Consider the following 23,766-nt stretch of genomic DNA (forward strand, 5'->3'; position numbering starts at 1 on the left):
ATTATTCACATGACTTTTGACTTCAAGAGTAGCTACTTGAAGTTCAAATAAAACTTAAACAACCAACAAAACGTGTTCCGATGATAAGATGCATTTTTTACGCACGTTTCGTTGCCATTGGTCATGTTTTTTTGCATAAAAAAAAATCTAAAATTATGATAACGTATATCAAAATTCGTTTCTGGAGATACAATTTTGTAACAATAATGTGCGAATGCCTTCATATTATTTGAATGTTCGGATTGTTTATTATGCTAAATAAATGTCAACGAATTTATCGAATGCAATTTGATAATTTAATTTGATATTAGACTATAATTGTAGATCATGTCAATAATCCTATTAATGCTATTGCATAATTTACCTAAAAAACGCGTTAGAGTAGTAATTGAATTTCTGAGCTGATTTTTTCTAATTGTTTCAAGTAGATCAAGAATCATAATAATGTTTCGTATGCTAATTTAAAAAACTAAATTTATCCAAGAAAGTAAATAAATAGTAGAATAGTCACAAAAACGTGACATTATCAACTGCACTAAGTCGGCTGCTTCAACTTACTTTAACCTAACTACGAAAATCATTCAAGTGGAACATGATTATCGCGCTGCAGTATAACGTGTACGGTTTCGTGGCCTAGCCTTTCAAGCGGTATCTGTTTGCAATAGTTTCGTCAAAACAGGCACATCATCGCAGCTTCAAAACTGCCGGAGCTAGCCAAACGTACCGCGAAGGACGCCCATGAACAGCGATACAGTAGTATGTGTACTGCAACTATTGACGTTAGCATGCGGCGAAACCATCCAAGACCGAGACTCGTTCGTAAGCCACAAACTTTTTCTGCTTTATTATTTCGACCACATCAACAAAACAAACAAACAAAAAAAAACCTAGGTTAACGCGTTTTTCCCAGTTCGGTCAATTTCTGCTAGTAATTCCATTCCATCACAGTTCTTCATGAGTCGATGCCGAGCCTGCTTTTGTCTTGGGTATGTGTTTCTCCGCGGGGAATGCCCAAAACGTGGACGGGAATCCCTTAGCATCGCGTTCCCGCTTCACGAAGGCCGAGTAGGATGACACACAGTTACCAATGAAATGATTAGACATTCCCAGGATTGCCAAATCCAGATGTGGGTTATTATCTGACAATTTGAGTGCCACGATGTCCATTCTTTTTAAAGCGTCGTTTAAATCATGAATCATGTGATTTCCATCCGAAGCAACGAAGATAGACTTGATTTCGTTGTTTTTGTGCAGCTCTTTGTGATTCTTTATTTGCCGCTTGATCTGGCGAATGATGACGTCTTTTGAGGGCAAGCACATGTCTAGCGTTAGCGATCCTTTTTCATTGCGATATCCGAGGCACTGTGGAGAGGAGAACAGGTTGGAGCTATCTTTAACGTGTTCGCATGCTCGCACCCAATCTATTTCATTTCGCAAATGAATTCCCATGAATGCCCCTTTGGGCAGTGAGTTTTTGATGAAGTCACGAGCAGCATCATCGATATTTTTCGACCACTTAAGATATTTATGAAGTTCTCTATTTTCCGACTGAATCGGAAAACTGGCCGGTGCTCCTGTGAATGCGATTACAGGCCACTTTTCCGCTGGATATTTTTCATTCCATTTACTTGCCATATCATGATGATACACATCATAATTCAACTTCGGTCCAAAAAATTCCGATTTTACAAAATCTACAACGAAGGTATCCCAAAACGGCCCGAATGGATTTCCACTTTTCGCGTTACAACCCCCGTCCGTTTTACCATCAAGTCCTATTCGCTCCATATAACAGAACGAAGTCCTTTCCTGAGAAGGCCATAGTGAGGGTGCCACATTCTTCATAAAATCTTCCATCGTTGTAACTTTGTGATATTCCAACAGGGGTTCCACCTGAAAGTACGTATCGAACGGAACCTGAATCGATTTGACTTCCCCTTTCCGATATTCGACCCAGGGTGGTAGTACGAGAGTTCGATTCAACCCATGAGCAAATCCAAGTGCACCCAAAAAATGATCCGCCTGATTTCCGAATCGACCTGTGAAATTGAGAAGATACCAACAGGATGATCGTAAAATTATGTGGGCCGGCAAAAAGCAGACTTCCCATACCGGGAATCGAACCCGGGCCTTCTGGGTGAAAGCCAGATATCCTTGCCACTAGACCATATGGGAGGTACGATGTCAAAGCGGAAACAAGCGAAGCAGGACAAAAAAAAGCGATGCAATACAATCTAACATTGCGATCTACGTGAGGTGCAATAATAACAAAAAGTCGTGCTCTCATGCCGTGCTAGATTATATGTTGTACTTTTCACACACTAGATTATATTAAACACTTAACTCATGACTGATTCCGGGGTTAGTTTTGGAATGGTTAATGCCTATTGTATAGGTGAAATATGAGTTAGTGGATTAATTTTTGATAAATAAAATTTTCGAAGCTTAAGAATAAGCGAATTTTTAATTACCTGATTACCAACTTTTAACCGTCGTCATGAAACATTAATAAAAGACACCTATTCTCTACCTTTGTCCTTTATTAAACCGCAGGGTGGTCTCCCAAAATAATTTTTCGATTTCCCACTTTTTTCCCGATTTACACGAAGATATTTTTGAAAACTTTCCCTGTATTATTTAAAAAAATATTTCACCTTCATCACTTTAAGCTGTTCGTCGATTTTAGCAAGTTCCTCCTGCACATTTTTCACGTCACTACAGCTGGAAGCACAAAGTCAGCAAAACAAATAGTTTATAGCATGACAAGCACCATACGATGTTTTGAGCAATCGAACTGTCAACTCAGAATCAAGCTAATTAGGTCATCATGCTAAAAACTTCGGGTTATCACGTTGATATTCCCTCAGAAATCATTCAACAAATGAAGCGGATGACATGCAAGAGAATAATTTTCCCGGTGTAAAAACTAGTTTCCCGGTTTTCCCAGTGATTTGAAATTCCCACGTTTTCACGTTTTCCCGGCAGAGTGGCCACCCTGGTAAAACAGTCAGACCCTGAACACAGAGGCGAGGGAAATTTCAGAGGTTCAAAAGATTTCCAGCAAGTGGATCCAAGTTTTATGTACACTTTCAAGAATTGTTCAACCCGAATCAGCCCAGAATTCCCCGTGGAAATTTTACTTTTTTCAACTTTGGATAGCTAAATAGACATAAACGGAGTGTACGAAACTAATCTGACTTGATGTAATTTTCTCTGTCAAGTGGCATCTATTGGTGTTCATAGATGTATTGCTAAATGATGGAAATGTCATTGGATTTCATTTTTAATCGAGAAGTGTTTTAGTGCTAAATGATGTCATATAGCATCATTGTGTTGATTCGGGTTAGAAATATTTTTTTTTTGCTTAATATTTACTATGGTAAGAATCATTTAATATTTATGATTCCGTAGGTGCCGATATCATTAAAATGATGTTTGGAGACTGGGTAAAATTCAAAGAAAGGATTGACAATGATCAAACATTTCGAGCATTCTTTAAAGTGCTAGCAGTCAGAAAACCACACAATATAAGCAATTAAATAAAAAAAAGTCTGAAAACAAAAAATAATGAATCACTAAGCTAATAGTCTGAAATATATAAGAAAAATTACAACTTCATAATGAAAAAAATTATAAAGATGCTTAAAATAATCACAAGAGAATTCTAGTTGCAGTATAGAGCAGAAAAAGTTCCTAAATTGAAAATGGTTTGTTAATTGAAAATGGAATTGTTTGCTACATTTACATATTTATTAATTTCAGTAAAATCATCTGACAATGAAGTTGAAAATCAACATCAACCGCGTGAACAAAGGAAAAAAGTGGATTTTAGTTTACAATTTAAAATGTGTCAAAACATATTCTGTTCAACTCTATTAATAACATTTGCAACGCAAAAGATGTTTTATTATTAAAATTGCATCATACGCTAATGATGAAAAATACTGTAACTAGGATAAGTTGCAAACCAAAAAAAAATCTGATTTGTATGAAATTTCCCAAAGCGTTTGTAGATATATGGCTTAAACACTTCACACGGCAATCCGCCATGTGAAAATATTTTCTGTAACGAGAATTATACCTGAAATCAGAACACTTGAGGAATTTTTTTTAAATCAACCGTCATCTATTTGACATTAAGATCAAGTCTCTTACCAGAGTTAAGTACTTTAAATGCTAACACAACCTAATATTGTAACTTCGAAAAATAATTTAAGGGAATAAATATAGACGATTTCAATCGATTTGCAATTGCTCTACGTTAATATTTCGAATCAGTATCAAATCTAAGCACAGACTAACAGACGTAACATTGAAACCTAGCTCCATCGCCACAAAAAACGATCATTTCAAATTTTTAAGCGAATAACAGTGATCGCGCGATAACACCGTCTGGGCCGCTGTCATGTAATCTCATGCATATTTTGTGGTTCTCAATGCGACACATGTACGTACGCTAGCGCTGATGTCGAAATATAAGACGCAGCGCGAACACGACAGCAGATGGTGCTAGTGTAACAATCGTGAAGTACTGGTATCATTTGAACGATGATTTTATTGAAAATTAGTTCAAAATGTTATGTCTGTTAGTCTGTGATCCAACTTTATACTAGGCCGAATGACAATATGGTCTGGCATTTGGATTATTTGACGAATACGCCCAAATTGAAAAAAATAATGCATAGGTACAGTGGTGGGCACCATTCCGCTAATTCGCTAATTCGCTAATTAGCGACGCTAAAATTCAGTTAGCGATTTAGCGATTTCGCTAATTTTTGAGCTGGTTAGCGAAACTGTTAGCGTCGCTAAAATTTTGGCCTTCGAAACGCTAATCGCTAATTCGCTAAATTTTGTAGAGAAGCGACAATAGAAATATTTAGAAAAACTGTGAATTGCTGATGGCGTACGTGAATTGCTTCGAAAGATGAACATACTTCACTGCTAAAGTTACTTTTGTCAGTTTTTTTACCTTAGAATGGAGTTCCAGTTATCGTACAAGCCACAGGAGCATTTTGAAGAACAAGCACAAGGTCTGGATTGAATTTTCGGCACACCAAGAACTTTGGTAAATTGCAATGCGCTTGAAATTATGACAACTTTGGTTCTACTTTTTCGATTCAGATAATAATTGAATTTTTATGAAAACATTCCCAAGAGTATCTATTTTCAATGCAAGCTAAATAACTTTTGTTATTCTTGTTTTTACAAAATTAAATATGAATACCGTTTCGTGAACCTCTTACTGTAAATAGCTTTAAAAAGTAATTGTTGACGTTTGTTCAACCAAAACGGATCAAAGTGGTCCAAACCTTAAAAAACACGAGCAATAAATATAGTGATATGACTATTTACATATTAAAAAGTTAGCGATTAGCGATTAGCGAAAGTTCCGCTAATGTGGGTTTAGCGTTTAGCGTTTAGCGATTATCGAGCTAAATTTTCCGGTTAGCGACTTAGCGATTAGCGTCGCAAAATTTTAGGTTAGCGGTGCCCACCACTGCATAGGTATAAAGAAGGAAAAATAGTTACACGTGCGCAACATGAAACGTCGTGAAATTATATTGTACCATGCAACGCATATATTGTACCTTACTGTAGATAGTTTGTTAGACTGCTACCATGTCAACAACATAAGAACATAATGAAGTAAATCTTTGCAACCGAAGCTCAGAAAAAAAAATAAACTTTTGTACTTACCCATGCACGGACAGTATAGAATATATCCATTTTCATCTATACTAACAGTTCGCACTCTCTGTACCACAACTGCACTTAAAATAACAATTTTAACTAAAATATTCATCGTAAAACCAATGAAATTCGACTCCCACTTTAAGCCGGCAAACGTTGTTTTCGTTTTTGCTTCACTAGCAGCGAGCGAGGGGCTACCCAATACAACGCACCAAGGTATCGCTTACAATGCTCAAACTTCCAATGTACCAGGCTGAAATATTTCCACCTGAAAACAAACGCGTTTTTGCTGGAAGGACACATTATTTCTTCGGCGATAGAACTGATATCACCCGTACCACCGGAAAGGCAGTAAAAATTGAACCGGAATTATGGTTAAAATCGGACTCCAGATCAAGGCAACACTAGAGAACATCGAGGAACTGAAAACCTGTTATCCGAACTATGCTTTTTTCTTGCGTATAAAGTGTACAAACTGCGGCGAAATCTCCGATAAATGGCACGACATCACCGAGGGTGAACACGTCAACGAGGATTCGCGCAATCCGAAGGGATTCAATTTCTATATGAAATGTCGAATGTGTAGCAGGGAGAATAGCATCGACATTGTCGAGGGAAGTAACGGTAAGTCGTAGGAGTTTGATTTTGCAGCTCTGGAATGCATGTTTTTTTCCTTTTTAGCGAGCTACAAAGCTGAAGATTCTGGTAAACTGAAGTGCATCGTTGCATTCGATTGTCGTGGTGTTGAGCCGATTGAGTTCAGCCCCCGAACAGGTTGGATCGCCAAAGCCAGCGAGAATGGACCCCTCTTCGAGGACATTGACTTGTCGGATGACGATTGGGTTGAGTATGATCAGAAAAATAAGAATTCGGTTGGAATATACGAGTTCGAATCTGAATTTGTCAAAATGAAAAAGTGATTCGATGGCATTTTTATCTCTTCTTTGCATTAACGTGTTTTTAGATTGAATAAGCAATAAATACTCTGAAGCATTTTTGATAAGAATAATCTTTTCGTGGCGCCACGATGCAGGAATCGTATGTTTGAAAGCCTGAGTTTAAAAAAGCTTAAACTTGACTCACTGGTTGTTCTGAAAAGTTTCGGATTACATTAGTTAAAGCAAACTAAAATTACGTTTAGTTTTTTTTATTCATGTTTCATAATTTCTTCTGGTCAAATTATTGCTAGTATACATACTTATATGTTATTCATATGCGTGAGTGTAGGTTGGTTTTTGTAAGTGATATTGTAGCACTAGGAGTCTAACCCTATTCTGAAAATGAATTCTCCTTCGTCTATCAATACATTAATTTCATATTTTCGTATTCAAAGGCCCTCACCGTTCTGAGAAAGGTTTCATCTGGTACATTTGTTTTCAAGATTATTAATAAGGACACCTTCGTTATCAACTATTACTTCCATGGCAATTAAACTCTACAGTCTAAAAAAGCAAAATATCTAACACAATAAATTATTAAAACGAAATCAACCTTCACTAGAGAGCTGCACTGTTGCTTATGGTCGAAAATTTTCGCCGCAACATGAACAGATAACTGGGTAAATATTGAGCAAAACTACACTAAAGCTACAGTTTGAAACAACAGACCTCCGAGCGGAAAAAATAAATAAAATAGCCAACACACAGCGACTTTTCCCGACTTAGATTATATCAAGCTTAGGTCCTATTCTCGAGTGAGAAAAAACTATAACTACGCTACTTTTAGTATCTTTAGACGACGTAACTGGTTGCTTTGCATTACTCTGAGTAATAACTTTGTTTTGTTATGTAAAATTTTCGGTTTTGTGTAAAGTCTTTTGTCTTGCTTTATTCACATTTATCCGCAGCGACAAGCGGAAAGCGAACAATTCTCATCTGATTGCCGTAGTCACAGATCACAGAACCACAGGCTGGCAGCATTATTTTCGGGCTGAGCTGTGAATTGGAGCAATCCAGTTTAACCTCTCGAGCCACCTCTCCAGTTCGGACATCCCAAACTACCAATGAACCTAGAAATATTTTTACTCTATCAATAACATGTGCTAAAGATTCAACCCATGTCTATCAACCTGGCTTTCCGGTGACGAGCAAGGACGGCGTAAGCATCACTAGCGACGAATAGGCATGACTGACGGTCATAGTACTGAGCGGTTGGCCCTGAAAGCGGTCCCAGACCCGTATTCGTTCGTCCAATCCTAGCGAGATCACATAACTTGGCGAACAGGCAAGGGAAACGATGGAGTCATCGTGCGCCTCTATTTTGTACATGCAAGCACCTGCGAAGAACAGTGAAATTATCAACTTATTCTAATATCGAGTAGCAAAAAAGACTGAAAACTAAATATCATACCTCGAATTAGGTCCCATACACAGAGTACCCCATCCTGACAACCGGAAGCGCCCATTCCGGCCTGCCAATGATCAATGAAAAGACAAGTCACCGGGCCGCAGTGACCGTGCAACGTATATTGCAACACGTGGCTATCGAGACGGAAAACCTTCACCGTGTGATCTTGGCTGCCCGTCATAACGGTAACACCCGACGCTTCCAGGCATGTTACCGGCATCTGATGGCCCTGCTGGTGGAATTCCAGCACGCAACGAAGCTCCTCTTCGGATGTGTTATTACCCGGGTGTGACTGTTGAGAGAGGCTAATGCTACCCGCCGAACCGGTTCGAACGTGTGCTGCAATGGAAGCGAGTCAAAAGTTTATGCCTTAGTGGAACAAGCGGTTCATTTTATAATTTTCACATGATGAAAAGATAATATTTCTACAAAATATTATCATCCTTACTACTCAATTAATCTTTGATTTAGATTCGATCATTTTGTGTCAACCTCCTTTCGATATGGTCTTGATCGAATGGAGGAATTAGTTTTTAGTTTTGATTTAACCCAAAAGCAAAATCATTATGTCTACTAGCCTTAGTTCTAAATCATGTCTCAAGAAATAACTTCTATTGGCTATAGGCATTAAAGACGGCCACCTCTCAACGTTATATTATACTTTAAAATTTTCACAATGTTCCCCAAGTACAACGAAGAAAAATTGCAACTTAAAAATTCTTTAAAAAACAAACTAAGAATCGATACTTACTCCTCCTGTATGCTGACGTAAAGCCCCAGTCAATTTGTCGTCCCTGCGTGTAGGTCTCCAACCGGAGGAAATCGATGCGTCCACTCAGTCTCGCCACTATTACTTTGTCACCGGTCAGTTTGATGTTCGTTACCCCATTGTTACGGGTATTCTCAGCTTCGTAAATGCCCTACAAATACACGATTAGGCATTATTCCACTCGAAGCTACGAATCGTCAAAAAGTAAATTACCTTGAAGTTACCAGTCGTCCCTTCCCAAAATTCTAACCGCCCGTCGGCGCACCCTATTACGATGAGATTGTCCAAGAAATCCAAACACCAAATCGGTGAGGTCTGGTAGATTTTTTTCCTTCCAGGCGGTTGAGAGCACTCACCAATCCCAACATGTTGCTGCCGCAGGTCGTCTTCCCCACTGCACGAACGTCTAAACTGCTGGGATGCTGGGGAATTTGTAGCTGTTGCTGCCGTCAGAAAACGATTCCGCAGATGGTCGGTAGCAATACCGCCGTTACAGAGCCCGTGTTTTTTTGTCGGTTCTCGTTCGCGAGTAAAATATTTCTCAAACTGAGCAGCGAAATTCAACTTGACTGGATTCACAGAATCTGCGTTTTGTTTCTCATGTTGATGATCGTAATCGGTAAAGTTAAACTGGAGTTTTTTCTTCAGCTTGTAAGCAAAGCTAGTCGGAGAACTCTCGGGAAACAGCTCCTGCATTCCGGTAACATTGGCGCTAGAGTGTTCACTTTTGATTATGACTGAATCTCGAGGAGAACGCCGGCTTTCTTTTCGCTGCATTTCGAAGTGATTCGTCCGGTGAATTTCCGACACCAGTTCGCCATTCGTAACATCCCAAACTTTAACTTGACCTTGTAGACAAGAACTCGCAATCATGTTACCGTCCGTTACTAAACACTCTATTCGATGCTTGTGCCCGTCTATTTGAACAGGGACTCCTTCTAAAATGCGTTGTTCCTGGTTGGGTTCTGTTTCACTCTCACTATCGTGCCAACTGGCACGCCACTCTGCGTAATTTCTTGTACACATGCAGCGGTATATAACGATTAAACCGTACGTCACTCCAAATATGCTAACCGCAATCAAAACACAGCTCAAAATTATCTCCATGGGTGTCTTGGGATAAAAGGGTGCATTTCCATCGTTTATATTTGGGTTGTCTCCCGTGTCTATGTCGTTCAAATCCAATGGATCAAGGGCAGCTGCCAAAGCCTTCCACTGGAAATGATGCGGAGCTTGTTCGTCTGGGTTGCGCAGTTTTAAAGCCACCTGTGGACTAACTGCATGTGACAATTTAATCGCCGGCAATACGGTAACGTAGCGCCCCGAAAGTGATATATTGTACTGCTTCAAGATCGACGACCAGTGAAAGTTCGACAGCTGATAAACAGTTTCATAGTCCGGGTGCTTTAAACGTTTTAATTGTTCAGTGATGTTCAAAATTCGCTCACTATTTCCATTCAGCTCTGCTTGCGATGCATAGTGATTGTAGTTCAAGTAACCGCCGGCTTCGGCGGATTTGAGATCATGCAAATCATTCAACGGAATGTCTAATTTACTTGCTCCACCGGCAGCCCGGTGGGCTGAAAGATTCTTGTCGATCATGTATTCGATCAGACCCGAGTTGTAGATAATATTTGAGATCCACAAAATCATCCAGATCATGAAGCCACGTTGAAAAAATCTGGTCTTAGCCCAAAAGTTTACGATACGCAACCGTTTTGGAATTTTCTTATCCTTACCATTAACGGACGTAGTCAGGCTATTTTTCTTTATATGGTTACCACTGTGATCCAGAGCAGATAACTTCGGGTGGGACATCGATCGACTAATGCCTCCATTATGGGTAACCTCGTTGGCACTCCTACGAGGGTCACTATTATAGTACAACATCTTTGGAAGCTGTCTAACCTCTGCACTGTACTCAACTCGCTTGATATCCAAAGCCAAAGCCGTCGAAAAGAACATCAGTTGTAGAAAGAAATCCGACGCCAACCCGACAATGGCAAATATACAGAACTCCTGAATCACCGGTACAAACGTACATAATCCGATAGTTAAAATAGTAATTTCCCCGAGCAGATTCTTGGTTATAGACCAGCCCTCACGGGATAATCCCTGCGCCACGCGTATTTTGACATCCAAATTATTATCCGTTGTCAGAACGCTTTTCGTGATAACTAGAACATTTTCCAGTCCAACCAAAATCACTAGATATGGATAGACTCCCTTCGACTGTAAACTGATTGTCAACCCGAAGAAGAAGCACATTCCCAGTGACATCAGTAGCGAACCCAGCACTGTAAATACAGCACTGCTTGCTAGCACCAGTCGTGAGCGTATTACTTCAATCTTCCGAACGGAGAAGTACACATACCAAAACAGCATTACAATTGCAATACACTGGGGCAAAAACTCCTTCCAATCAAACTCGCCCGGATAGAAGATGTACATGATCGAGGACTGTTCACTGCTCGATTTCGGTGACTGTTGTTTTAGGGTCGAATCGTCCCGGACAATCGGTGCATGCAGTGGATAGTTTTTCACGAGCTTCTGCTTGAGCGATTCAATGAAGGCAGGGTTGTTTTCGCGCAGAATCAGCGTCACCGCGTATTGGATGATTCGTGGACGCACCCGCGTCGGGTATCGTTTGACACCGGTGTCGCGCAACGATACGCCAAAGAGCATCTCCGACGTTGATACTTTCGACTTTTGCAAATTCTGAAAAAGGTGAGGAAGAGTTGTTAAAAATCGTCTCTTACTTAAGGTTTTCACAGGATCCACTTACGTGATTGACGAAAACTGTATTCAGCAGGTTGCTGTCCTTATTGAACGTTTGAATATTTTGCTGCCACAGATTAGCTGGCGAAAGTAGCAAACAATTATATTCCGGGAACAGCATCTGTTGGGACGGTCGTTTAACATTTTCGACATGCAGGCAGAGATGACTAAGCGTAGTTTTACTGTGGCGAGAGGCAAAAGAAAAGTGATCAACAAATTAATACGCCAGTGCTAAATCGACACCCGATTGCTCACCTGTCGTCCTCGTGGTTGCTGATGATCTCAACCAGCTTGAACACCTCGTACAGTGGACCCCGAAAGGCATCCGTCAGCAGCAGGTCATCCTCCCAGGGTACGACGCTGGAGCGCATGATTATCTGCTGCACGTACAGAAGCGGATCGATTCGGGCCCACGGGAACGGAGCCTCCAAGCTAATGTTGTAGATGTTGAGGAAACTGTTTCCATTGAAACCGAAAGGAGCGTACAGATCCGGAGAGTTGCTAGAATTTCCGGTGAATCGTAAATTTTGTCCGATTTGGTCCGTGTACGGGAATATCACTCTGGTGGGGTATGTTCCGGGTAGAGGTATGTTCAACAGAGGGTAGCTGAAGTGGAAAAAGAAAGAAAAAAAACTTTAGACATGGAAATATCTCTACAAATCTACATTCAAGTGATAAGACAGTCGTGACAACTAAAGCTGATGAAATGGGCTCACACGTTACTCATCATCAATATCGTAATTTAACCCATTATCTGTCACCTAAACTAACATATGTTAAAGTGCAGCAAAAAACAAGATTCTGGTGTATCATTTGTTTTATCGTTTATATGATAACAAAAAAAGTACCCGGTAAAATCCACTTTTATTTTCACTGTTGTACGTGCAACCTTTGTGCCTTTCTCGCAACGAGACAAAGTAGGGGACTGCATCTGTTTTCTGCAAACTTTCATTTTATATTTTGTTCGGGAATCATGAACAGCTTGAAAATACATCTAGAGGTGTGGATAATTTTATTTCATATCATTCAGCACAGCACCAAACAATATTATGTATTGTAGTAAATAGTAGTAGCAAATTGAGTTAGCAGCATCATTGTGCAAACCTCTCAGTTGACCTATACACGAGCAGCCTATTACGAAGTCCATTGATGGCGGCCGACACTTATTTTAACATGGACGTGTATAAAGAAAACGATGCCAGGTGCAATTGATTTCTGTTTTCAATGAAAGTTAACTTTTGGAACGATGAATCGATCTACAAAAGCGATAAGCAAATTTGATAAGCGTTACCAACAGGTATTCGCTCCTGTGAGTCTGCGAAAATCGCTGAATAGCTGATAATGACTATTTTCGTATTATTGTTATTCATTTTTGGCCGGATTTTTCAAACTTGAAAATCCTCTGATACAGATCATGATTTATCGCTTATCGAAAATAGCGACTGTTAAGTAATTATCAAAATCTTACAGTAGGGTGTAATCTGTCACGAATCGCTCCAACCGGACGAAACCTTCCCTGAGGACCACTACAGACGTCAGTTAAATGCATTTTAAAAAGAGGTTGGTAAACGGTTGGGCAGTGCGTACCAGCAGTACAACCGTACTTATTGGCATAAAATAGACCCCAGTGTGGTCCAAAGCATAATGCCCAGCAACTCCTATCCCTACCTCCACGTGGTACCGACTGAGATAAGAGCAACGAAGGGAAGATCGGTGAACCGGTGGGATCTTGGTCGTATGGTGATTGGGAAGGGAGAGTTGTTCTCCTTGGAGTGCAGCTTGTCTGAGTCTCTGTTCCCTAGGGGCGGCTCAAACAGCGACTGACCCGGAGCGGACGGCTGAACTATGAAATGCGGTGTCTCGCCAGCAACACCCAAGACGGCAGCCCCGTCGCGAGACTAGGCATCGTAGCCCTAGTAAGGCAGCATGCTGGAATAAACATACTACGAACAATCCAGAGAATGATATGATTCGGAACAATCGGTATAGACCTAGGCAAACGAAAAAGGACAACGATTGGAAACTGGGCACTTGGGATGTTCGAAGTGGCAAGCGCGGGCGTCTTGGTCAGTGAGCTTCGGACGGCAAAAGTGAAGGTTGCAGACATACAGGAGGTGCGTTGGCCTGAAATCGGAGAACGTGAATTCCATGCGGTTGATCCGAATTCGAGCACAAAAAGATCGTCATCGGAGGGATGAACGCACAAGTCGGAAGTTCTTTCGTCTCGTTATTGGCCTTCACTCTACCACCAACGACAACGGCTTGAGGTTAGTGAACTTCGTCGCGGCCAGGGGAATAGACATCTGTAGTACCCATTTTGCACGTTTAAACATTCGGAAGCACACCTGGAGACACCCCAATGGAGAGACTTACTCCCAAATCGACCACATGCTGATCGACGGCCGGCATTTTTTTGGACGTCATAGATATGGGGTCCTTTCGAGGGCCAAACATCGACTTGGATCACTATCGCGCCCATTCGCGCCCGGCTGTCCAACGTATTTAAATCGAAATCGGCGAGGAAGATACATCTGGACATCTAGGAGTTATTAGCGCAATGAGTTGCTGCAGAGTATACTGGGAAAATTGATAGACGGATCGGTGAACCAGCTGGAGTGGACCTGAACGAGCAGTGGAAGCACGTCCCGGTCAGCGAAACAGCGCGAGAAGTGATAAATATGATAACGGGAACCACGCGTAGTAAGTTGTTCAATGCTGAGTGTCGGGAGGTGACGAAAGAGCTGCGAGAAGAACCGGCGGCTATGTAGTGCAATTCACCAAATTATCCTAAGGCTATAGGTTGAGGATGAACTACCTACGGACTGGTTGGAAGGACTCATATGCCCTATCCACAAGAAGACTCGACTGTAGTTATTATTGAGGCATAATCCTCTTCAATTTCGCTTTTAAAATTCTCTACCGTATCATGTTCCAGCGACTGAGGCCGTTGCGGGAAGCCTTTGTTGGAGAATACCAATGCGGGTATATGCGGGACGATCTACAATGGACCAGATGCTCATAATGACCTTGAGACAGATCCTCGACAGGTTTCGAGAACACAACTTGCAGACGCAAAATCTGTTCAAAAACCTTAAGGCGGCGTACGATACAGTGAAACGCAACGAGCTTTGGCAAATTATGCTTGAACATGCTTTTCCAACAAAACTAATTAAACTGTTACGTGCGGCGCTTAACAGTTTCACATCGAAAGTAAGAATAGCGGGCTAATATTCGGACGCGTCTGTGACGTTAGATGGTCTGAAGCAAAATGACAGGCTCTCGAACTTGCTGTTCAACATAGCTCTAGAAGGTGCAATACGAAGGGTAGGTGTGCAGAGGAGCGGCACCATAATCACGAAGTCTCACATGCGATGTTAACCGTAGAGCTGTTGAGGAGGCCTTTATGGCTCTCAAAAGGGGAGCTGCGAGAATTGAACTCACCATAAACACTGCCAAAACGAAGTACATGGTGGCTGGCAGATGGCGTGGTAGTTCTGCGGGTGTTGGTGCTGCGGGGGAGATAGATGGAGATTAGGGTGGGGAATCGTTATATGGAAAAAACGAAATTTTCTATTTGGGGCCCCAAACAATCCTGAATTTATTGGAAGTCGATTGGTTTTGTCACCGCTTAGCGCATTGCATTTCAAATTTATACGGAGAATTGTAGGGAAAACCCAACTTTTTTGTATTTTCCATTCTAAAGAGCTCAAAATAACTCAAACCATAGGTTTCATGACTTCAAATGTTAGGTTTTTTGATGCCTAACAACTTGGCCGAAGACACTAAAGAGCTAGGGTGTGCCAAAAAAATGCTAGAGCTGTTCAAAGTTGAGTATGTCGAAATTTATGTTGCAAATCATTTTTTCTGCCAACACTGCCAGTGTACCGGCGTCAGTCAGATTTCCATCAGAAGTTACCTCTGAAACACGTTTAGGTTTTTTTCACGCCTAGAATATTGACCTAAATTTGTTTACTTGGTCCAGCTGAGTGTATAAACTCGTTACCACAGGTTACTTCTGATAAGAATCCAACTGACGCCGGTACATTGGTAATGTTGGCAGAAAACAAGATTTTCTGCATTTAAATCGACATACTCAACTTTGAACAGCTATTGCTCTTCTTAGGGACATTCTAGCTCTTCAGTGTCTTTTGCAAAGTTGTTAGGCATCTAAAATACTATACTTTAACAGAATGTAGTGCATTATTAGAGTAAAAAAGTAGGTTTTCCCATATTAATTTTCATACAAATTTGAAATGCAATGCGCCAAGCGGAGACAAAACCAATAGACTTCAAGTAAGTTTGGGGTTGTATGGGACCGCAAAAGGAACCAAAACAAACTTGGTTCTGGAAAATCGATCATTTCTCCCCACCCTAATGGAGATACTTTCGAAAGGTCGACGAATTAGTTTATCTTGGTACTCTTTGGAGAGCCGATTTTTAGGTCCCGTAGCCTACAGATCCGTACGAAATTTGCGCTCTATAGGACTCTAATCCTCCCGGTGACGCTTTACGGACATGATTCGTGGACGTGGAAGGAGGCCAATCGACGAGCGCTTGGGGTTTTCGAGCGTAGAATCCTGCGATCCCTACTCGGAGGCAAACAAGAAAATAGGGTGTAGCGCAGGCACATGAATCACGAGCTGTACGAAGTATACAAACACGCTGATATTGTTCAGCTGATGAAACACGGCAGGTTTCAGTGGACTGGTCACGTAGCACGGATGGCGAATAAAAGACTGGCAAAGATAATATTCAGCAGAGAGCCGGATAGAGGTCGACGACTTCGAGGCAGACCACTGGATGTGTGCTGTCGACGAGGATGCCAGTGCAGCGTGTGTAAGGGGAGACTGGAGGAGCAGCCCAAGACCGAGTTTTGCAGAAACATATTCTGAATTCGGCATAGGGTCTTAACGAACTGTCGCCAGATAGTAAAGTAAAGTGAAGTAAGTATTAAAGAAAAAACTTGCGCATTTTGAGCATCAATACAAGAAAGTGCTATTGCTCCACGACAATGCCAATCCTCATGTTGCAAAAGTCGTTGAGCCGTTTGTTCCGGTTTATGTTCCATAGAGTGTGGTACAAGAATTTTGAAATATCAAAGAATGCATGGATTCTTTCATCAAACGAGGAATGATGGTGAAAATAATGAAGAACAATGAGCAATTCTTTGAGTGATTCCATTAACAACATTTCCATAATAAACATTGAAATGTTTCATTTCAAGAAAAACACAAACAAAATTCTAGGAAAACAAACATGGATTCGATCATCTGCAGTAAAGCGTCGATGCGCAACGCCACATCACAATATAATTATCAAGTGCACTTGCTGCCGACATTTGCCACGAACCAAACGCGAAGAAACCGGTAAAAAGTTTGATTTGAGCGACGACTGACCATTCCATTATCAGCTATCGGTGATTTAAATATAGCTGGAACATTCTTCTCTCGTTGGCAAAAAGGCACACACCTTCCAGCCGCCCGCCTTTCATTTTCAGCTGAATCAAACTTCGCAACATCGAACGTACGGCGATAATCGCTGCGAAAGTGCAAAGAGAGGTCGGTCGGTCGCCTGTAGGGTGCATTAATTTAGCTTCTTTTTGCAGTTGACTGTCGAACATTGTTTATGCAATCTGAGCTAATAGCTTCCCTTAGTCCGGCAATCAATTTCGATGCACACGCGTGTGTCGGAGAAATGCTGGCTGTTCATTATTATGGGTGACATAATTCAAATCGCCTGCAGACTGCTAGGCACTCGTTTCTACCTGGTAACTCAAATTAGCATAAAATTTCCCGGTAGGCATATAGGCATTTCCATCTGTCAATCAGATCGACTTCAGGATTATGATTGATAACTGCTTCTCTATATTCACTTTTTGCTTTCAAAAACACACTAAAATTTCAAATTGAACTGTTATAAATTATAAATATAAATTTGTTATTATAATGCAGTATCCTTCCCTGAAGAGAATCTCTGGCCTGCGGGAAAACATTGGAGAACAGGTGAAATTTTAAAACTCAAAACCAAACTTACAGATGAAGTCATCGATGAAATCACCGCAAAAATCGTTAGACGTCTCGTACGAATGTGGTGATTTCAAAATCATCTGTTTTTAGTAAAATGTTAAAATTTATATTCGATGAATAATATAAAAGTTAGAATGAAGTATGATGCAAAATAGTTCGAATTTAGTGTACGCAATCCAATCAATCTATGCCAAAGAGCAAAGTCCTATGATAATCATGTTTTCAATATTACGTATATTAGCGAAAGTATAAACAACACTCACTATCAATCCAAACCCGATTCTGTACACGTCGTTGGGGTACAGTATCAAGCGAGAAAGATGCACCATACACGAGTTATATCTCGAAGAAATGATTAAACCCAATGACGCTGCCATCTCTTCTCCACACCTTCATTTTCGTCGAATACAAAACAAAAACGAAACAAACCAAAATATTGTTTACATATTTTACAAACCTATAATACAAACAGATTGGTCATTCCGCAACAGAACGAGTTTGGTGGACTAAAGTTTCCACTACAGCTAAGAGAGCTGTAGATTTCTTTAGACTATATTCGCAAATTACTCAATACCATCGTAGTTTGATAGCGTTCTAAATTATTTTGGTCTGATTCCGGTTCTAACTGAATGCTTATGAGACTGTTCAATGCGGTTCTCGTTTTCACCTATCATACCTCGTCATGGAAAATTTAGTTTCTGGTAGTTGAGAGTTCTGTTGCTCGTTGGTTTACGTTCAGTACCGTAATTTCTGCATTATCGTCCCGTGTTTTTGTTACTTCATACATTCAATGTGCATAAATGAGAGATTCAAACCACAATTTTTATAACTGAATAAAAAAATAAATGTTGGACAATGTTGTAACTTCTCTGAGAATCCTGTGCTTTAGTCATGTGAAATTTATAATTTTGAATAAAAATTCAATAGGCAAGCTGGTAAATGAAATTTGCTGGTGATGCCGTACAAATCCGTACGAATCAACAAAAAGTCTCCAATTCACATAGTTGCACTAAAATCCGAGCGGATGTTGCTAACTTCATAGACGAGTTTGCGTAAAATCACTCTTGTTTTCATTGTTTCTCACAATATCACAAAGCCGAAAACCCTTTTTATTATCTATTTGAAAATGAGTCATATCTATGCTTAGCCTACAAGTTGAAAATTTATAATTCACTTTATTTTCCTTGGTCGGGATTCGTTTTTAACTTGCATCCCATGCTAAACTCTCAAAACACTCACCAGCAGAAGATAATAACGGCCACTGCAACACTGGTTGCACAGGCCGGATAGCTGGACAGAAATAGGCCGTGCCGATAGTAGATCTGCGTCACTCGTGCGGGTAGCGTTTTTCCCTTTTCGTCACCGTCCTTGCTGACCGTTGTTTTCTGGCGGGAAATCATTCGGACGGGTGGCGCTGGTGGGGACATGTGTAGCTTTCCGTTGGCGACCGGCGTAACCATGGCACCGGTGGTGCCGATATGGTTGCCAGCCATTACCATCGGGGAACGATGGTTAATCGATGCTGACTGCTGGCTGTGATGGCTGTTCAGGTTTTGGGCAAAGTGCTGTTGATAGGGGGACTGTAATGGCGTACTATGCCGGTGGTCACCTTGCCCGTTTCCCACGCTCCCAGCAGGCGTCGAAGCATTGTGTGCGTCAATATTTGATGAACTAGTCATCACGCTCGAAACTTGGATTTCGACCGTCAACTCTCACCGTAAAATTTCGATTTCCTCCAGTAGCGAACCAGATTTTGATTCTTAAACGAGTTCAAGGTCAAACGTTTAAATTTATAGATGAAGCGTCTTTACTCTGGTACGCCTTCCAATTCCACTGATTGTCAAAAATGCGATTGGGCATTAAAATCACCATCATTACGATCTCCAATATTTCCTCACAAATTTCGCTTACTCATGTCCACTTTTTTGCTTTTCCTTGCACTGCTCTTTCAGGCAGTTTTGTATCCTTACCTCTTATAACCATTACAAAACACACACATAAAATATCTTCAATTGAATTTTATTAACACACAAAGCAAGAGGTGCATGTGAAATGCTAAAAACGGGTTGCTAAACTTTTCCTGCCGTTATCAACTGGTTCTTCTTCTTTTTGTTTCCAGATTATACCGGTTAACTTTCAGTAGAAATATTAAGTTTCAATAAACACATATCCTCATTTTTTCTTATCACGATAAGCGTTTGTTTCTGTACATTTCACAAAAATCTGCATAAACAATAGATGATTGAGAAATGGCTGCAAACGCAACAGCTATTGCAAATTGACCATTTTGGACTTGGATCTGTAGCACTTCCTTCGCTGGAGCTTAATACGCATTTGCTATCACTACTCTGTTCCAAAACACCCAGCCAATTCGACCGAAACGAAATTACATAATTTATAAAACACACGCACTGCAGATTTCGCAAACGCAATATCGGAGCAGCTGCTGCGCGCTAGGCAAACAGGGATATAAGCCTGCACGATCCGGGCCATCTAATGCGTCAACCAAACCTTACTCCTAGCTTTGCTGCCCTTTTCTGGTTATCTTTTGGCTGATGAAATGGTAATGAAGGGGGAAAATCTTTCCACGGTTTTATGCACACGAAAAGGTCAATCTTCGCGCATCGCGTGTGCCGACTTTATCAGTAAACTCTTCATCTGCCACTGTTGCTGCGGATTAGCACTATTTACTCACTGCTCACCATAAGGCGCTGCAATTTTTGCACATTACGAGATTTGCGGATTTGGAGCGTGTTTTAACGCGGAATAATATTTTGCACTGCTGGCCTGGCTGACTGACGTTCGTTGTACGGGGTGTACGCGAGGAGGAGTTTTCGATTATCTTTCTTTCGCGCCGTCAGTTAGTTCTCGTTTTTCCTTTCGTCTGACATTTGGCTTGCCTCTGCAGCAGAAAAATATGCTTTTCTATGCACGAAGAAATTGAGTTAACCGTTGCGTAGAAAAAAAAACACCACTACACACTCATTCTCGTTTCAATTGTTCAGTAATTTTTATTACGGTCATGTTCAGTAAATTTAAAAAAATACTGATCATTTTGTAATTTTCTCAAAAATAACTGATGTCGATTGAAGTTTTTACCGAATTACCGTTATGCAAAAGGAACTTGACGAGCGCAGCAAAAAACATTACTGACCTTTTCTGTAAACTAAAGTATGTTCTGCACCAAGGTTGTTAATCGATAATTTATCGTAAACGCCGATAACGATACCGTCTGTTATCGTTATCGACGATGACGCTTACGTCTTCAGGCATTATCGTCATTGCCAATGACGATAGCTACAGGACGGTATCGAATCAATGACGTTTGTTTATTACCATCCACTGCAATACCATCTTTTGCTTTATTAGATATATCATTTAGATGCATTAATTGCAAATATGACAATGCTATATACCTTCCTATTCGAATTTGTGCTTTAAAAGCGTCTCATAAGCTAAAACAATTAAAACTGAGAAATTTATTTTCCTGATGAGAAGCGAAACATAAACAAATAAGGAAAAGTGCTTCCTGTTTCCTAGTGATGTTTCGTCTCCAATCCTCCGAAGTGAAAACCGTTTCCTCACTCCCTGCCTGCTTTTTGATCAAGTCGTACACCATTCGCTACCACAGCAGACAAAACTGGCATAAGGCGTTAGTGAGCTGATAACGTCTAGTGACTATCGTTGAATGGTTGAAGACGGTATCGTCATCGTCAATAACGATACCATACGTTATCGGTAACGGCGATGACGATTATCGACGATAACCTATCGTATTAACAACCTTGTTCTGCCCTTTCATAAAGTTCAGTAAATATTTGACGATCTGTCAGCATCTTCCTAGGTGTTGCTGAAAACTCTTCAATTGTTTAGCTGAACTGTTGTTGTTTTTTACTATACTGTTCGGCAATTTTTCTGCATTTGTCAAAACGAAACATCAAATGTCCGCCATTTTCAAGTATTCAGAGTTCCGAAGCTGAGTTTTTAAAGTGTTTCGCGTGTGATTTAAAAAAAAATGGATATCTTACTTTCAAATCTACCAGAAAACGACGTGGAGGTACACGATCTATTCAGTCAGCATATGGAAATTTTTCCAGCACAGGCGAGAAGTTTAGTCACCTAGCAAACCAGTAGATCAGTCGTTTGGGTGCGAGAGGCCGCCGCTTCCGACGGCGGGTTCATTCGGCCTCGCGTCCATTCGGCCTCGCGTCCATTCGGCCTCGCGTCCGTTATGCCTTGTGGCAGTATGCCTCGTATCCATTATGCCTCACATCCATTATGCCTCGCGTCTGTATGCCTAGCATACTATGCCTAACATCCATATGCCTAGCGTCCATATGCCTCGTGTCCCGTCCCCCTTTCACAATGGTTCATACTTCTCTCGTAAACATGAAAAAACTTTACGTTTACAGAATGCTCGGTAATTTGTGACGAATCGTCAGCTTTTTAAATTTACAGAACGCTCGGTAATTCGTGACGAATAGTCAGCTTTTTGTAAATACCGAATCATGCAGCAATTTTTGATGAACGATTCGTAAATTTTTACTGAGCTATCTTCTATGTTTGACGTTTCAGCGAGAATGAAAAATTACCGAGCACTCGTCAAGCATATAAATTGCTGATAGCTCAGCTGTTGAGAACTCGTTAAAAAGATTGCTGAGTTCTGTAAAAGAAACTAAGTGTGTAGAGCTCAGACCTTGCTACTTTTTAATATCATTCTAAATACACTAAGGTCGCTTTTTAGGCGGGTTTTTTTCACGCGGCTTTTTTACGCGGATTCCGGAATTTACGCGGTGTTTTTACGCGGATTCCGAAATTTACGCGTTTTTTACGCGGATTCCAGAATTTACGCGGTATTTTTTTTGCCCGGATTTCGGTTCCCCTTCACTCGGAATGCAAAATTAACGATGGTTTTTTTTACGCGGATTCCGGAATTTACGCGGTTTTTTACGCGGATTCCGGAATTTACGCGGTTTTTTACGCGGATTCCGGAATTTTTTTTACGCGGCACGTATCCCCCGCGTAAAAAGTGACTTTAGTGTATTTAACCATGGAGATACTTTTGACTAGAAACCAGAATAAAAATGTATACTCAAAAACATCATTGGTTACTGATACAGAGCCCAACACTCATACATATGACATTATACTCATCGTTGCTTTTATTTTTTTCACTTTTATTAGTTTTAATTCGCGCTTCCGGATTAAAAATAACGTCAATAGATCTCTTTATGTTTGCTTGAAAAATTACAAATTTCACTAAATAATGCGCAATCATAATTGGGTCCTAAAGCCATTACAACTTTATATATATATTATTTGAAAAATACGCGTTTTCTGAGCTTAACGTGATTTTTGAAAAATGTTTATCGTCCTTCGATTTTTAAATAAATAATAAAAAAACAGCTCGAAATGTCTTCAATAACAGTTCGCCCTTGTACGGTATATGGGAGAACTGTCATTCAAGGCATTTTCGTTTTTTAAATATAACGTTTTGCTCAGAAAATTGCACTCTTTCAGCTGATACATGAATACTACAAGGTATACAGCCCTAGGGTTGTATGAAATGGTGACGTGGGACTGAACACTGTAATTAGGGGATTTTTTGTTACAAAATATACAGAGTCTGCAGACAGAATCAATGTGTTTATTTTCAGCCTCCCCTGGAAATCAATTTTTGGAATATATTCAACAACACTCGAAGAAATATCATTTATATTTGGCGATATTATGCCTTTAGTGTTTTTTTTTGTGCAAAAAATATGTATTTAACAAGGCACAAGCATATCGTGCTTGTTGAAGAAGCACCAAGAATTTCTCATAATGCGTCAAAGTCAGAATTATCTCTATATCCTTAAAAACCAAATCCAATAATGCTTACGTTATCATAACGAATGGTTTTGTTTTATTTAACTCTTACTAAATCAAATCTATAGTATGGATATTACTTTCAAAATAATATGGAAGCCCTTACAGAGGTTCATCAATTGGAAAACATAAGAAAATATTTTGAACAAAATTCCTACCAAGTTCCAGCAAAAAATCGTAGAAATCCACAATTACATTTTTATTTTTTGCTTGACAATTTTTTTAATTTGCCTGCAACCACATTCGCTGTATTACGAAGACAGGAAATATACGTTTATTATGGTAAAG

The 23,766-nt window shown here is 40.3% G+C and overlaps 3 protein-coding genes and 1 non-coding gene across 5 annotated transcripts; 1 reads left to right on the forward strand and 3 right to left on the reverse strand.

The window, feature by feature from the left end:
- Positions 1 to 251: 251 nt before the first annotated feature.
- LOC129722337 (GDP-fucose protein O-fucosyltransferase 1) lies at positions 252 to 5,885 on the reverse strand. Its single transcript, XM_055675706.1, has 2 exons — positions 5,698 to 5,885; positions 252 to 2,039 (listed from the first exon to the last, which is right to left on the reverse strand). The coding sequence occupies exons 1-2, from the start codon at positions 5,801 to 5,803 to the stop codon at positions 943 to 945; spliced, it is 1,203 nt and encodes a 400-aa protein (XP_055531681.1). The 5' UTR covers positions 5,804 to 5,885; the 3' UTR covers positions 252 to 942.
- On the reverse strand, positions 2,104 to 2,175 carry Trnae-uuc (transfer RNA glutamic acid (anticodon UUC)). Its single transcript has one exon. It is a non-coding gene; the product is annotated as a tRNA-Glu (tRNA).
- A 68-nt stretch (positions 5,886 to 5,953) lies between the features above and the next one.
- Positions 5,954 to 6,700, forward strand: LOC129722338 (UPF0587 protein CG4646). The gene is made up of 2 exons (XM_055675707.1): positions 5,954 to 6,315; positions 6,373 to 6,700. The coding sequence occupies exons 1-2, from the start codon at positions 6,063 to 6,065 to the stop codon at positions 6,609 to 6,611; spliced, it is 492 nt and encodes a 163-aa protein (XP_055531682.1). The 5' UTR covers positions 5,954 to 6,062; the 3' UTR covers positions 6,612 to 6,700.
- Positions 6,701 to 6,822: 122 nt separating this feature from the next.
- On the reverse strand, positions 6,823 to 20,329 carry LOC129722336 (sterol regulatory element-binding protein cleavage-activating protein). Of its 2 annotated transcripts, none has more exons than XM_055675705.1 (9): positions 20,313 to 20,329; positions 18,850 to 19,833; positions 11,840 to 12,190; positions 11,592 to 11,766; positions 9,020 to 11,524; positions 8,789 to 8,957; positions 8,041 to 8,376; positions 7,760 to 7,966; positions 6,823 to 7,699 (listed from the first exon to the last, which is right to left on the reverse strand). In XM_055675705.1, the coding sequence occupies exons 2-9, from the start codon at positions 19,287 to 19,289 to the stop codon at positions 7,518 to 7,520; spliced, it is 4,365 nt and encodes a 1,454-aa protein (XP_055531680.1). In that variant the 5' UTR covers positions 19,290 to 19,833; positions 20,313 to 20,329; the 3' UTR covers positions 6,823 to 7,517. The 2 variants fall into 2 exon arrangements, with proteins under 2 accessions (XP_055531680.1, XP_055531679.1); XM_055675704.1 differs by having other exon boundaries at positions 20,306 to 20,321.
- Positions 20,330 to 23,766: the final 3,437 nt, after the last annotated feature.

The sequence above is a fragment of the Wyeomyia smithii genome, chromosome 2 (genome assembly GCF_029784165.1).
Source record: "Wyeomyia smithii strain HCP4-BCI-WySm-NY-G18 chromosome 2, ASM2978416v1, whole genome shotgun sequence".
In the NCBI taxonomy this organism is placed as follows: Eukaryota; Metazoa; Arthropoda; class Insecta; order Diptera; family Culicidae; genus Wyeomyia; species Wyeomyia smithii.